Source organism: Pituophis catenifer, unplaced genomic scaffold (genome assembly GCF_029215685.1).
Source record: "Pituophis catenifer annectens isolate HBS135680 unplaced genomic scaffold, rPitCat1.0.hap2 SCAF_12, whole genome shotgun sequence".
In the NCBI taxonomy this organism is placed as follows: domain Eukaryota; kingdom Metazoa; phylum Chordata; class Lepidosauria; order Squamata; family Colubridae; genus Pituophis; species Pituophis catenifer.
In genome coordinates this window covers 27,314,163-27,330,756 of record NW_027256892.1, presented here as the reverse complement: position 1 = coordinate 27,330,756, position 16,594 = coordinate 27,314,163, and the positions used below count along the sequence as shown (strand labels likewise).

At 46.9% G+C, this 16,594-nt stretch overlaps 1 protein-coding gene across 2 annotated transcripts in view; it reads right to left on the bottom strand.

Moving 5' to 3' along the window:
- Positions 1 to 16,594, bottom strand: part of DSCAML1 (DS cell adhesion molecule like 1) — an 88,109-nt gene that overhangs the window by 34,205 nt on the left and 37,310 nt on the right. For both annotated transcript variants that reach the window (XM_070952570.1, XM_070952571.1), the window contains exons 2-7: positions 11,671 to 11,817; positions 8,670 to 8,948; positions 7,725 to 8,000; positions 6,829 to 7,125; positions 5,631 to 5,903; positions 1,703 to 1,981 (exon numbers count right to left, since the gene is read on the bottom strand). In XM_070952570.1, the coding sequence (XP_070808671.1) occupies positions 1,703 to 1,981; positions 5,631 to 5,903; positions 6,829 to 7,125; positions 7,725 to 8,000; positions 8,670 to 8,948; positions 11,671 to 11,817 (1,551 nt within the window). The remainder of the gene's footprint in view (positions 1 to 1,702; positions 1,982 to 5,630; positions 5,904 to 6,828; positions 7,126 to 7,724; positions 8,001 to 8,669; positions 8,949 to 11,670; positions 11,818 to 16,594) is intronic.

Below are 16,594 nucleotides of genomic sequence, written 5' to 3'. Positions count from 1 at the left end.
TACTTTGGTGGCACTTGCTGATGACCTTTGGTAGAGCTAGATGGATGGTAGGATGTACGTAGAACTCTCAAAAAGTAGGTAGTAGCTGTGGCCCGGAGGTCTTTTGCATAGGTACAGTACATGTGGGTGTGCAAGATATGCCCTTCTCTGGATTGGAAGGCTCTTTAGCTTCTTCTTCTTTTTTTTTTTGAATCAAGTTTTATTGATTCCCCCCCCCCCATTCCCCCACATATTTTATGAACAGAGTATTGGCCATATCATAACTTATACAATTTATCATATTCAAATACATTTTACTCAGTTACAATTTTTGCCAAAATTTTCTTTTTCCATTCTTTGATCGTGTCTTAAAATTTCTATGCTTATTTGTATAAACAACATCTTTATTCGCCCTCAAATTCTAATTTTTCTGTTTTAACTCATATTTATTTTCTTTTATTTTTTAATAACTCATTCTTTATCCTAGTGCATTTATTCATGTTCGGGGTTGCCTTTCTTCCATTTCATCTTTTTTATTATACAGCAATCTTTCTTCTCAATCTCTTCCATCTCCCTCCCTTCTTTTCTTTCTACTTTCTTCTTCCCTCTTCTCCTACTCCTTCTCTACTTCCTCTTCCTTTCTCCCTCTCCTCCTCTCTTTCTCCCTTTCTAACCTACTCTTATTTCTCCTCCCTTCCTTCCTCGATTGGGAGGCTCTTCAAGGACTCACTCAATTCCTAGGCACCTCACAATTGAATTACTATAATTCTCCTTATGCTACAGGGAGCTGTCCTTGTAGAAACTGTAGTAGATCCATGAGCAGTGATGGGAGCAGCGTTTTATGCTCATGGGACCCACTCTACTCCACAATTTGCACTGGTTGCCAATCAATTCGAGAGGCTAGTTATCACTTTTAAAATCTTCATGGCATAGGGCTGGCTGAGGGGATGCTTCTCTCCGCTTGTTTCTGCCCATCTGTGTTGTTCAAGCAGCGTGGGTTCCCTCCAGGTGCCATCTATCCAGCAATGTCATGTTGCAGCACCCAGGAGGTGCACCCACTTGGTTGCAATACCTGCCCTCTGGAGTGATATTCCACTTCCCCCCAAGACCTGTACAGCTCCCATCCTTAGGATGTTCCAGACAGTATTTTAAAACTGATTAAAATATTTACTTGGGCCTTGAGATAGGGTAGGTGTGGAGTTTAGCTTAGCTTTGTTCTGGTTGGCAGTGTTTTTTATCTATTTATTACATTAAACTCTTGTATGTAAGCCACCCAGAGTTGTTAAGGAATCCAGCAACTTCAAAATTGGATTAAATAAATGATTACAGAAATCCAGCTTCCCAAAGTGCTGACAGCAACCCCTCCCCCAGCCATTTTCTAAAGCCCCTTTCTAACTCTCCCGTCACCATATCATTGTAACTGCCCTTCTATGCACTTCTGCTCCTCTGACACATTCAGTCACACCAAGCCCTGTTCCCCTGTTCTGAGCCCCCTAGAGCTGGGCCATCTGAAATCCTAACCCTTTGCTGAGTTCATCAAGCAACTTCTTCCATGGCTTCCTGGTAATGTATGGCAGACGGCGCCAAGCTTGGCCCAGCAGCCTCAACTATCCGGATCATTATCCGGGAAGGAGCACAGTCCCTTCCTGGGCAGGAAGCCAACCAGGACTACCTTGGGAACCATCAGGGACTTTTCCCCACCAAAGCCCAGTCGGCTCCTTACCTCGCACAATCAACTGCCGCTCTCGGCTAATGGTGGCAGCAGCATTGCTAGCAATGCAGGTGTAGTTGCCGTTGTGCTTCAGGGAGACGCTGGAGATCTGCAAGGAGCTCATGAACTCCTTGCTCTCGATGGTGATGCCAGAGCCTGAGACAATCACCTGCCCGTCCTTCCTCCAAGTGATGCGGATCGGCATATCGCCAGAAGAGACCACACATGGAATGTACAGAAGCTGCCCAATGGAAGCCGGAGGGAACTCAAAGGGCTGGATCAGAGGAGGAACTGTCAAAAAGAGGAATGTGTTGGACACCAAAGGGCCCTGGAGGGTGGGAAAGCAGGAAGAGGAGATAGGTCGCCTAGTGGAGCTGCTCCCCTCCCCCCCCACCCCCCCGAGAATGAGCCCATGGCTTGAGGGGAGGCCTGCTCAGACAATGGGAAGAGATTCTGCACAGCACCTGAGAGCTTGGAAATAGCTCTGGGGGACCAAGGGAATTCTCAGCCACACATCCAGGGGCCACAGCTCTCCCTTCATGATAAGTCTTACCTATTTTGCAAAACAGTTGCAAGCCCTTATGGGAAGATTTGGCACACTCAAGCTTGCTGAATAGCAGATTTGCAAAAGAGCAAGAATACAACCTGAAGTTGGATGGGTAGCAGATAATTCTCTGCTGTGGAGAAATCCCTGCCTGCCTGTCTGTTAGAATAGACAGGACTTACAGGAACACCTTTTACCGCAGGGATGGGTAACCACCAGAAAGGAAAAATCCCACATTGAGAATGTGGCTAGAAACTATCGTGCATTATAGTACAAGCACAAGAGAAAGAAAGCTAGAATCCAACAATTATGAGTTGTCACATTTGAAAGCAAGGTTACTTACTAGAATTCTTGTATAAAACCATTTTCCTAATAAATCTTATTAACCTGAGCTGCTTTGCTGGTCTTCTGATTGTGGCTAGGGAGATATGATAACCTCTTAGATCCAAATTGTTTTCTGGAATTTTCAGAAAATATCTTGCACCAAAACTGTTGGTTCTCTCTAATCTAACAACTGATACAATTGTTTCCCAGTGCCCTTTCCCTGCTGAGATCCCTTGCTCTTCCCAAGGAGCCCATGGTGATGAAAGGGTGGACAAAGGGCTAGAGAGACCTTGGTGGAAGATTCAGGATCAATCGGATGAAGGCTCAACCCATTTCAAGGCCTATGGCAGCCTCACAAATCCCTTTGATCGTCACTGCTGGAAATAGTTTCCTACCATTTTGAGATGAGAAATTCATATCAATTAGTGGCAAGTCCTAAGACAGACACATGACAGTCAAAACATACACAAAAATCTAACTACTCTCCCCAAACTGCCCCACAAGTTTGACATGTCCCATATAATTTGCCACAGCACCCACAAAACATATGAAACACAGGGTTTTATGAGCTTGTGGACAAAAGAAGTTCATTCATTCATTTAAAAGATTTTGAATGAAGCTGACCGTCATAAGTGTAATAATGCTGGGTGTCTGATTTCTGGATGGTGAAGAACAGAGCTAGACCAACTTCCTCCAAGATATAAGAGTAATTTGGGCTCTAAACGGGGTCTTATCTCCTGCTTGGAGGCCCTTCACAAGCAAGGGGTCTTTCCAGATTCAGCTCCTGCTGGAGGAACAGGGGCAGCTGTGGTGAGGACTTTTGCACAGCTGTATCCTGTGCACCAATTGTGTCTCCTCTGGGATCAGGACACTCAGTCACTCTAGCTGCCTCCTCCTGGGTGATTGTGTTGTGCTTGGCACAGAGCTGTCCTTGAACACCTTCCAGAGTGTAGCCGGAACAAAATGAGCAGCCTGAGCAGAGATGACATTTCCCATTATATTAGACTGCTTCCAGAGATGTCTTAGATGCTGGTTGACTTCTAAGTGGGATTTGAGGCACTAATTGTCACTTTTAAAGTGCTTTGTGGCTCTGAGCTGGATTATCTTTGGGAGCATCTTACTTATCTGTCTGTTCAATCAAACCAAATAGGTTAACTTTGTCCAGATCCCACTTCCTGTAAATGTTATCGGATGAGACCCAGGAAATGGGCATTTTTTATTGTTGCCCTTCAGCTTTGAATCTCCTTCTCCCCATGGATACCTGGCCTACCTCATCTCTTCTGGGTTCTGAAAGGTAGATCTTCCACCTAGCCAGGAAGAAGGCATGCTGTGAATGATTGGATTTATTGGCGAAAGCAGCCTTCCTAACCATAGAGATGTCAAAATGTTTAAATGTATTATGATGCCACAACGCTAGATCCATTCTTTAGTATTTGCAATGCAGCTTCACACAAAAGTTCAAAGAGGTGGAATTTGCACCATGACATATGCTTCATCATGTTGCTCCCTTCCTGGAAGGCACCTCTGCCAAGAACCAAAGTGCTACATTAGCTACATCTCAGCAACTCCTGTCCCTCAAACACATCTGAGCTTTTCCTGTTCCTAAATGGTTTACAAGAAAAATAAACAAAAGAATACAAGTAATGAACTAACAAAAATGTTGAATTAAATTAACTAAACCAAATGATTGTCAAAGTAAGACTAAATGCCCTCCAGAAGAGAGTCAAGGTGGAGGCCACTCAAGGGCCACTGAGACCAGCCATCCCCACAGAAAAGCAGTGCAGCTGAGCCTCAGCTTCTCATCTCCCTGAGGTGGGGCACGGCTGGCCTTCCATTTCTTGGCACAAAGAAAGATTGGCAGCTTCCAAACTAGGGCCTCCCCCTGCTCTGCCCTTGGGGAAGGAAGAGCCAGCAGGGCAGCTTAACCTTTGCCCCTTTTATTGGCAGTCCAGTTGCCCAACGATTACCACAGAGTTCAGGGCTCCCTGCAGCATCCAAGCAGATTCCCTTTGCTAAGAAAGTTGCATAAAATCTGGCAAATACAAAGAACCATCCAACCTGAAGCCTGAGCCAACCTTGTTCACCTAATGTCCATGCAAACCTGCTGGGAGCCAGCAGGAGCCCTTTTGAAAGGAGAAGGCCAAGACAGCAACACTCAACCCCAGGGAAGCCTGAACAGCTGCTATGCCTTCTCCAGAGCTGCAGCAACTGCCTCCCATTTGCAAGCACTCATGCAGTTCAAAACCATCTCCGACCCCACCCCGCCCCAAAGTCCTTGCCCCCAAAATGCAGTCTGGCAAGGGCCAGTCCAGCCATGAACTCACACTGAGCAAGCCCTGGGATGGAAAGGCAAGGCAGGCCTGCCTCTCTTTTAATTCATTAGGGCTGATGGCTCCCCAAACTGAGCTGAATAATGGATGAATTGGAGAACGCTTACAGTGTTCTGTGCATTTGGCAGGATGAGAGAACGATCCTTTACAGAGATGCAAACAGAGAAAGCCATCCCCAAAGGAGCTCTGAGCAAAGGTCGGCTGTTTCAAAGTGCATGTTTACACGGCACACTCGCCCACTCGACTCTAGCGCTTGTTGTTGGAAAGACATCCCATGGATTGGGAGATGGAGGAGAGGGGGAGATCTGGGCTGCAACAGCTATGTGATCCTCTCAAGCAGGCGCAAGCTGCTGGAAACCCCTTTGGAACACAGGGGCCCCGCCAAGCCATTCCTGCTGATGGCTGCCTGCTCAAGAACCATTCCCCTCTTCCAAGAAACGAACACACTACACATCTGGCTCTCTATCCCTTTCCTTGGCTGGCTATTTAGCAAGGGAAGGCCTTACCCAGCCCACAAGCAAACCAGGGTGCCATCTTTCGGAACTCCTGCCTAAACCCCCTAGTGCAAGGCTGATCCTCTCCAGGCATGTCCAACAGCATTAGGGGGGCCATGTGCCAGTCCTGGTCCATCTGCTGGCCAGCCATGGAGCCTGTCAGAGGGACAGCCTTGATAGATAGCAAGCCTGCCATGGAAGGAGAGGCGTGAGAGTGCCAGGGAGAATTCCTACTTATGGCCACCCACCTTTCACAGTGACATGGACACTCTGGCTGATAGAGAGCTGCGGCTGAATGAGGACGCTGCAAAGGTATTCTCCTTCGTCCATCCCCTTCTGGACATCCATCAGCTTGAGAGTGCCATTTTCAAAGACTACTTGTCGGTGGTTATCCGGCAGGAGTAATGAGTCCTTATACCACTTGATTGAGTAATATGGGTAGCCAATCACCCTGCAGTTGATGAAGGTGTCCCGGCCTGCCACAGCTGTGATGTTCTTCATGGCACGGATGCTGGGAGGGCCTGAAGCAGGGGAGGAGAAAAGGGCAGGCTAGGGCAATTCAAGGAAAGGGTGGCTTCGCTCCCAAGAAGGAGGAATGTGGGAGGGGGCCCCCACCCATGCCCAGCAATAGTTCTGTCAAGCTGGCTTCCTTCAAGTGATTTCAAACACTCCAAGCGACATGTCTATGGAGATTCTCAGTCACCCAGGTCATGGTTGCCCCAAAGGTGCTTTTTCAAAAGGCATCTGGACTTTCTTTGCTTTGCTTGAAGATGTTTCACTTCTCATCCGAGAAGCTTCTTCAATTCTGTCAGAACTGAAGAAGCTTCTCAGATGAGGAGCAAAATGTCTTCCTCAAGGAAAAAACAAAGTCCAGTTGCCTTTTGAAAAAGCACCTTTGGGACTCCAAGCAATGGCAGGCAACAACCCCGTCTTGCTAGTGGGCCATTTTATGAATGGTAGCCAGAGACTAAGTGCTTGTTGCCCTTCTACTGAGTGAGAGCCAAAAGGCCGACCTCTCCCATTCAACAGGCTTCCAGGCACCCCACAAAGGAGCGTGGAGGAGGCATAGCAGATGTCCAAAAGAAATGCATGGAACACTGAACTGCACTGTAGGAACCTAGGGAAGGGCTTCATATTACCAGTTTTGCCAAGGGCTAGGGTGCAGAATGGCACTCTGCCATGTCATTGGAAGAGAGTTCAGCTCCAACCCACCCTGCCTTTTCTGCACTCCCACCCAGTTTCCATGGGGGCAACATTCTACCCACACTTTGCTTGGACATCTGAGATCTGCATTCTCCCCCAGCACCCTCTGCTCTGCCAAAAGGCATCCTATGGTGAAACTACACACAAAGGCAAGGGAACAAGGCAGAACAAACAGCACAACCAACCAGAAAGAAAAACCAATGCAAGAAGAGCCTAGGCTGATATTGAAAAGTAGACAGGCACCTCTTACGTTTATTCGCGCTTGGTATTCGGCGCTGCCCACCGAGTTCCGCGCAGTACATCGGTAGACGCCTCCATCCCTGATGTGTGGGCCTGTCACATTCATGTGGCTCACAGTGGTGCCATCGGACATGGTGTACTGGTTGGTGCGGTGGCTGCCATCTCTCTGGATGGGCTCATCGTCCAAGGACCAGGTGATGGTGGGGGGAGGGGCTCCCTTGGCTGCACACATCAGGGAGAACTGCTCACCAGGGTTCACCACCTTCTCACTGAAGGAGGAGACAATCCGGGGGGTCCCATCTAGGAGAGAGACCACAGCAGAGACGTGGATCAATGCAATTGCTTTCTCCATCCAAGCACATCTTTTTAATGATAGGAGGGCTGAAAAATGTTGAAACACCAAATTTCAAGCCCTAAAACTCAAAACATTCCCAAAAGCCTGGAAAGAGTAGGGCATAACTTTGTAGGCCCCTCAGCATTTTACAGAATAATTATCCTCCTGCCCTGGCAATTCATACTCGCTCTGACCCAAAAGTGATTTTTTGTAGGAATACTATTCATTGTGAAATTACATTAGCCTTGCTGGCTTAATGGCCGCCCTGTTCAACACCTTCCAGTCCAATAATTTCCTTTCTCCCCTGTAGTAAATGAGAGTTAGTTCTCCTCCCTCCCTCTTTCTCTCTCTCTCTCTCTCTCTCCCTCTCCTCCCACTTGTTGCTGGAAACAGATCCCATGGATCAGGATGTGGAGGAGAGAGGGGATCTGGGCTGCAACAGCTATGGGATCCTCTCAAACAAGTACGAGCTGCTAGAAACCCCTTTCAGGATCTCTCCTTCTTTGGAAACAACCCAGAACTACATTGGGAGCCTAGAAGCCCCTCTTCAGGGTTGGATGCTCACCCTCCAAGACAATTACAGCAAAGTCCTGAGCTGTCTGGACCTTTCTGGTGGCAAAACACTGGTAGGCCCCTGAGTGGCTCTTTTGGGCAGCTGTGATGAGCAACGTCTCATTGTGGATTCCCCGGATGGAGACGAAGTCATCTGGAACCACCAGCTCCGTATTGCGGAACCAACGGATGGAGTATTCCGGTGAGCCAGAAAGTGCACACGAGAGGATAACAGTGCTTCCAATACCAGTCTTTAGCTTCTTTGGTGTGAGGGTGACTCGCAGTGGCTCTGTGAAAGACAAAGAGCACAACCAATTTCAAGAGAGGAGGAGGATACCCACATAGGAGCCATCTTTGTCTGGTCACCAGCAACCCAACCTCTCTTCCTAATCCCATCATCCATGGCTTGTCTGCAGGATGTTAACACAGAGGTGAAGATGATCATCCTGACCCACAACAATTCCTATGGGGATGCCTCTTGATGGGTCGGGTCTTTGAAAGCTTCCCTTCATTTTCCTCAGCTGCCTTACATGAAGACACCTTAGATTGTCCACTATGACCCCAAGATCTTTTTCCTAGTTAGTTACAGACAGCTGATACCCCAACTGTATCTGTGAAGCTGAGGAGTTTTGCCCCAATGGGCAGTGTTATTTAAATAAGTTCTCTGACTTTAGTGGAAATGCATTTGTTCTTTGATTGGAGAATCACATAGGAGACCATTCTGGAGCTCTTCAGTATATTTTTGGTTTTGCATCCTGAATAAGTTACATTTCATTCATAAATAAGGGTAGGTTACTAGTATCCCAAGCAGCCAGGTCCCCCAGGTGTACATCCTCTGTAAAAAATATGGAAGATCTTGGAGCACATCCATGCTCTCTCTTCTTGTCCTCTTCCCTCTCCCTCCTAGTAAAAGACTTTTCGCACACAGCATCTGGGAATTAAGTCTTCACCCACTCACCAATTACTTCCAGGGTCCCAGTGACCTCAGCAGACCCAAAAGTGTTTGTGATTTCACAGATGTAGGTCCCACTGTCTTCCACACGCAAATCACTGATCATCAGGCCTGTGATACGCTTGGTCCATCGACTGTCAGCAGGCAGGGGCCTTCCATCCTTTACCCATCGGATGGCAGGATTCGGGTATCCAGAGGCAATGCATGGCAATTCCACTAGTTGCCCCACCTTTGCTTCCTGGTCCTGGAAGTTGTCTAGAATGGTTGGGATGGACTCTGCTGGGTCTGAGAACAGAAAAACAAATGGAATTCAGGTGGTGCAATCTCACCCCAGTTGTTAACCCTAACCCGTGTCCCAAATTCTATAAATGCAGTGCATTACAATGAAAGGTACTCTCAAAGCCTTTTAAGGATTTATCTTTCCTCCCGAATTGGCTCCAAGGTCTCTGCCAGGGATGGGCATCCATTTAAAGCTCTCGCCCAGCAGAACTCAGAAGTAGAATCTTCCGAGTCTTCTCACTGGCCCATGGCCATTTGGACAAATATTTAGGAACTGCTCCAGATGAGGGTGATACCAATAGGGGTGAAGCTGCTTCCGCTATCTCAAAGAAATGTGCAGGGCAGCTTTCCCAAGTTGCACAAAACAGTAAAAAAACAGGACGTAGAGCCCTCTCTACATCAGGTCTCTATGATGGAGCACCAATTTTTTTTCTTTCTTTTAAACAAACTATTTGTATGGGCACTCAAATCACACAATTCACTTCCAGCTGAGTAGCATGGGATTAAGACAACAGTAATTATAAAAAGGCAGTACAATATGCAACAGATGAGCATAAAGGTCAACAAGGCAACATATTTAAAACCTTAAACCAATTTTTAATTTTTTAAAAATTGTTAAATTTATTTGCCCCTCCCCCCGCAACTCATTCTGAAATTATTCCTTTTTCCCAGATGGGTTCATTCAATCTATTAGCCAAGAACTTGAGAAGGAAAATTTACTTTTTAAAGATTTTAAAGGCCAGCAGGGTCAGACCACCAAAATCTTTGGGGATGGGTACTGTTTCAAAGAGCAGGTGCCAGTACAGAGAAGACATCGGATGTGTCATTGGATGGTATTATTTTGTGAAGGGAATGCAAACTAGTCTTTCATATTAATGGAATTTTGTTTGTTTGGTTTGTTTGTTTATTTATTTAGTATGCCAACCATTTCACTATCCAAAGTAACTCTTGAGAGACACAATTGGAGACTGGGGTCTTGCCAGCCCAATGTAGCTCACAAAATAGAAATCTTACATGGGTATAACATGGTTTGCTCATAATTATCTGCACTGCTGCTTATTGAACCAACTGTGGCCACTAGCTGGCTATTTGCAGATTTTGTAAGAGCAGAGAAATAATCATGCTTTGCTACTCATTGCCACAAGGTTGTCCTTAATAAATATCTCACCCATGCATAGATTCATTTTTTGTTTTCTGCCAGTCATCTCTGGAGCATCTCTGAAAACCAGAGTTTTCAGACTCCAGAAGCAGAGGTATGATCCGATCCAAAGTCATTGCCACTCCATCTTCCAGGGAGAGACTAAGATGTATTAGTTAAACCATCAGAGTCTCAAGAACAAGCCCAGGTTCCCACTGGAATCTAACAGGACCTACCAAGTTCTTGAGATGGACCAATCAAACGGATCCTTCCTCCCTGTGTCAGGGAGTGTCTGCAAATAATTCTGATGCCCATAGAGAATGACCACATTCTGACCACAACAAAGGATGCCCCAGCTACATCCCCCAATACCAGATCACATCAGCATTGTCCCAAAACAAAAACAGGTGACCAAAATTTTGAGTTGGGCCTTCTGCAGCTTCGGCCAATGAGAGATGAGAAGTTTGTTATTCAAGATATGTGAAGAGAGGAGAACAATGTAACTCTGCATGGGGGCAAAGGAATCAGGAGGACAGGCCTTTCAAGAGCCCAGCACTTTCACAGATCTGCTCTCTGCAGGGATTTACTGAATGCTTCTTTTAGGCCTAGACAGCATGAGAAGAAGCCTCTTCCCCTCACTGGGCAGAGTGGGAAGACTGGAGCTGCTTGGCTAAGAACCTGCTCCAGGCTCTCCCTTCAGTAGGACCCCCACATCCATGAAGCTTCTGCTGCTGGGAAGCAAGAGGGGAGAAGGCTCAGGCTCAACCAGGAGCAGTTTTTCCTCCGCTGCCCCAAACGTTTGCAGCAGCTGAAGGTTGAGTAGACGGGCAGGCTCAATGGAAGAAGAAAGCCCTGTTTCTTAAAACTCAAGAACCACTGAAGGATTTTTGTACCACCCTGGTTGGTGGGAATATTTTTCCTTAGTTGCCCCAAGGTAGGTCTCCTTTCCATTTTGGGTGTTAAACATCACTTGGTGCTATCCCCAACTCTTCTGGCCCAATATAGAAAACAGGCCGATGTTCAGGCTCCCCTGACCAGCACTTAGACCTCCTACCTTGTTTCTCTGAGTAGGATTAACCAGAAGCCTCAGAGACACAGATAAAGATTAGAAAATGATCCTAGCTACAAACTAGCAGGATACCTGGCTGCCCACTCCACTGGTTCAAATTCACACTGGTTTTTTCCTGCGTTTCCTACAAATACAAGAACTGTTTGAGCACTGCTTGGTGGCTTTGAAACTAAACCAGAATCACAAAATGGAAAGATCCTAGAGGCCAGCTGGTGCAACCCCCTCTTCAGTGAAGGAATCCGTTGTTGGCAGCTCCTCAGCCCCAAGAACTGCGGGTTCTCAGGCTGCTCTTCCCATCGATAGTTCTTCAGAAAAAGCATGTTGCTGCTGTGGGTGGGCCTTTCTGTTCTGGAGGATTTCCTCCCACCAGCAGGGCTCCACAGAAGCCATGAACACTCCCCACATCCTTGCCTGCCCCCCCCCCCAAATTCAGGAAAGTGTCCTTCAGTACCCACATGCCAACCATCCAAGCAAGCCAAAACTTAGCCCAACTCCCTGGCAAATGACCCAGCAAGACCTACCTGAGACAGACAAGCGGGCACCATTGCTCTGCCGCGTCTCCCCACTATACTTGTGCTTTGTAATGCATCTATAGGTGGACAGGGCGTCTTCCTTCTGGACGTCTGATATGTACAACCCACCATAGAAAGTAATGAAAAACCTATTTTCTGGAAGAGACAAGCAGAGAAAAAAGAGCAACGTTAGCATGTTTAGGTCCCGGAAGACTAAAAGAATCCGTGCAAAAGGGAATCAGCAGCAACACAACAGAAGGAGACACCTTGCAGGCTCTAACCTCTTCCACTGGGAAGCAAAGAGCAGCAGAGTGCTTGAAAGAGCCAAGGCCCAGCCTGCAAGGGAACTCCTGGTTCTCCTATTGGCAGGCTGGAAGTAGTCTGGTTAAGCCCCCAATTTAACACTCCTTACATATTGAGATGTCTTAAGACAGTTTTGGGACTAAAACAAACATTCTGGTTAAGCCCCTGTCAGAAAGAGAGGGCAACTTATACCTATCTGCAATCTCATCCACGTGCGTCTGTGCAGGTACAAAGGACAGACACACGTTGGAGGTGAAATGCCAGCAATAAGGCGTGCTTCACTTACCCACAGCACAGTGTTGGCAGTAACACCAAGACTGCAAGGGGCTAACCACCAAGAGACCTTGGCGGAGAAGCCCTGCCAAGGAATGCAATGAAATGTAATTGGCATCAGAGGGAGGGGGTGTAAATTGCTCTACAGCCTGCATGGATGGGATCCAGTTGCCCAGCCGATGCCCAGCCACCAGCATTGCTCAATACCAGCTTCTTCCCCAGGGCATCCCCAGCATTGGCAAGGTCCTTTTCTCTGGAGGACCACACACCCATCATCCTTGGTACAAGCCGTGGGTTGAAGTTCAAAGTCATCAGTCTGGAATGGGGGGAGGGTGGAGGGCGGGGAAAGGGAACAAAGAATCCAGATTCTCCCAGCTGCCTGCGAACCAACAGCCTGGAGCCTGTCTGCCTCAGAATTTGGGGGTGGGGGGGGGAAGGCAGTTGCTATGGCAACAGGCAACCACTGCTTTGCAAATGGCTGCTCTCCCCTGTCCAATTTGTATGCACATTTAATTGATGGAATAGCTTTTCAGAAGCATCAGCTCTTATATTCTGCAAGGAAGGAAAAGGCCTTGAGGGAAGGAGGCTGCACTAACAAAAAGCATGTTAAAGGATTCCCTACTCTGGGAAACATGGGGTGGGGGCAGATCCTCCCCAAAAGAAAGGAATATCAACAGCCAGAAGTCCCTTTAAGCCAACAGGCTGAAAAGAGAACCACTGGCTGAGCTCAGCCGCCGGTCCAGAGGGGCCCTCAGACCCATTGTCCTGGGCCAATCTTTTCCTCCAGAGAGGGTGGGGAAGGAGGATCCTGGGCCACCTATTACTTAGTGCTTAGGCTGTGCCCCAAAGGGCTAGGGAGGGTTCATTGCCTCTGCCCCTTAGCAAGAGGGCATGTCTCCCCAGCTGAATGAGTAGCCAGGACTACTGCTGGACTACCGGTCATTTCATATAGGCTTAAGAAATGACACTCTTGATGAGAGCCGTTTTCAAAACCCCACCCAAGCGCATCTTGCCATGCTTTCATGGCTGATGGCCTGGTTAACAGCTCACCAAGTCAAGAGCTGGTTTCAACCGGCTGAACTATTTCAACCGAACCAAACCACGGTGAGAGTTTTACCTGTTCAGTCCAACCACCACCAAATCCTGAATGACAAATATGAAGAAAGGAGGTTCCCATTCATAAAAATCTTTTCCCCACCAGGCCTGGGGGTTTCACTGTTCCTCAACCACCAGGCCTGCCTAAGCTGGCAGACTCCTGCCCTTAATCTCTTCTCTAAGTACAGCTCTATCTTTCCCGGTTAAAGGATTAACACCCATCCCTCATTCAACTATGGCAATGAGATTTTATTTCTAATTACATCGTAATAAAACTGGGAGCGCTCCCAGGGTTTTCGCCAAATGACTTGTAGACACTCTACAAGATTGGATCCTACTTGGCTGCATTGTAATAGCATTTTCTCTGACATTCATTAGACATGCATGAAGGAGAGGGCTGAAGAATGGAATTGCATTTAAATGGATTTTGTGGGAAGGAGGGAGAAAGGGAAGGGGGAGTGGGAGTGGGAGGGGAGAGAAGGGAAGGAAGATGGGGAGGAGTTAACAGGGGCTGGGCTCATTGGAGGGCATCCTATCTGGCCCACCAACAAGCAACTCATGCCAGAGATCAGAACAGGCAAGACCAGATTTGGTAAAATGCAGCTTTTATACTGCAATTATTTTTGCATACATTTAATTCATAAACTCTATTGTTTACATTTTATGTCATCACTTCTCAGTGCTTCCTCCTTTCTTCCCTCTGCAATACTGTATTTTATCTGTAACTAGAATAACATTTCATGCACCCAACAGAGTGAAGCCTACCCCTGTGGCATAACAGATCAGTGGTTGTCTGAGTTGCCACATTCAAATACATTGCAAAGAAGCTAGCTAACTCCTCATTCACAGAAGGGATGCAAACAGACACCACCTTTCAGCCCAAGCGGTTCCCATCCCCTTGGCAACCCTGACCCTCAATCTCAAACTTACTAGGAGACGTCCAGTGTCCTAGGCATTCATAACCAATCCAGGTAGCCTTCCCTGACAAGCCCATCCTGTCTGAAGTCCCTGAAATAGAGGCTGTTGCCCTTTTCAGTGGGGCAAGGACGGAAAATTGCCATTTTTCCACGGCTTGTTGGGGCAGCATTGCCTCAAGGAGGCTCCAAAGAAACTGATAAGTGAAAGATGCCGGAGAAACAAAAAGGAAGTTTTCTTTCCGGAATGTATGAAATTGGTACCTTTTGGTTGATACCAAATCCAAACAGATTAACAAATGAATAAAAGGCTAAAATAATTGATGGTAGCAGGAGAATGGAATCTGTAGGAATGTGACCCTCTATGAGACAGGCTGATCCAGCTGTAGGGAACCTGGTCTATATCCATCATTTGACTGTGAATCACTCAGACTCGAGATAAAATAGGCCAGCATGTAAATGATTGTTTATGTCGTCTAGTGGCAGAGTAGGACATGTCAACGCCTTGGCTGAGCTGGAGCTGCTGTGCTGAGACCTTCTCTGGGTACCCTCCACAACTACCACGCAGTGGCCGCAATTTTGCTCAGGAGGGGTGGTAAGGCGTAGGGTTGGGTGGGGGGAGCAGGAAGTTCTTGAATAGGTATGGACAGGCTATAAAATGGTGGAGAGTGAAACAGAATCTCTTATAAATTCTGCCTCCTTGCAACCAACCTGAGCAATTTAACCTCATTCTTGGAGAAGTGGATATCACTGCTGCTCTTCCATCACTCTCTGCTTTTTAGGAAAGGCACCGAGTTTGCCCATGACTTTAGGAAAGGCACCGTGACAAAAATTAAACATTTTTTTACAAGGGGTACAAGTCTAGCACCAAGAAACCAGTTCTCAGAAAGCAATTTAGCAGGGGAGATGCAGGTTAGAAGGCTGCCCAGAGGAAAAGCAAAGTCCCCGTGGCAGGATTCAAAATCTGAGCAGTAGAGTTTGGGTTCTACATCTGCAGTTTGGAAAGAAACTCAGTTTTTTGGGGGAGGGAATGTTTCCACCACTAAGGCAGAGGGCTCCCACCTCCCTCAACCGATTGCTGGCTAAGAGGCAAAAGGGAGATGCAGATCCATGCATGGCTGAGTCTGCCATTTCCCAGATATCACAGTCTCCCATGTTTCTTCTTCCGGTTAGATTCTTTTTTCCACTAAAATGTAGAATTAATCAAATTTCATGCTAATGAACAGAAAAAATCTGATCAATTTGTACAGAAGTTTGCATCTGAAAGCATGAACAGGGAACAGAGCGACTGGGCATAGTGGTCTCCCTCCCTCCCTCCCCACCCTCATTATACCCAGATTATTAAGCAAGACTTCTTGGCTTGTCACTTCAGTTTTATCAACCTTGGGCAACTCCATCCATCCCTAAGAATCACTTTGAACTCTCCCAATATCTGGATTTTGCAATGCAGCACAAAGGCCGAGATGGAACCTGGAAAAAGATCGTGTCTCCATCTCCCCCTGAAGTTCTCTGCCTCCAAAAAATGAGCATTCAGGAAGACTGCACTTGCACAAATACTCTGCCTAGGTTAGAAAATGTTTAAGGAAACACATACAGGTGTGTGTGAGAGAGACAAGAGAAGAGAGAGGAGAGAGAGAACTAACTCTCATTTACTACAGTTTCTCTTTCTTTCAAGTCTGAATCTCTGTAAAGCTGCTACCCATTAGATTTTGTCACTGCAGAGGAAGAATCTACACCAGTCCTGCACAACTCATAGAATAGAAAGGGCAATATCGATAAATTAAAAATCATCGGAGCCACAAATAATACCTGGTCTATTGATCAGCTGTTTGGGAGCAGGAGCAGGGTGACAGTGGATTTATTCTTTATTAATCAAAACTGATGGATCATACAAGGCTGTTTGGTAGGCCACGTGTTTGTGCAGGCCTGATCTACACCCTCTTTCCTGTGACAAGTGTCCAAGTGTTGGAAGACTGCTATCATGTCCCCTCTCAGCCTTTTCTTCTGTGAGGAAAATCAGTTTTGATTCCACAGCAAGAAACATCAGTTCCTTTAAGAGTTCTTCATGGGACTTGGCTCCATAACCCTCAATACCTTGGTTGTTTTTCTCTGCATTTTTTCCAGGCCTTCAGCCACCTTCTTGTATTGTAGTAACCAAAACTGGCAATGGGTGTGGTTTGACCAGAGCTGTAGAGTGGAATTGTCATTTCCCATAATCTCAACATTATACCTCTGAATTCAACCCGAGACTGCATTGGCTCTTTTGGCAGCTGCAGCACACTGCTGCTCAGGTTTCATTTGTAGTCTACCAGGATTCCCACTTCCTTCTCACCAGCACTAGTGCTGAG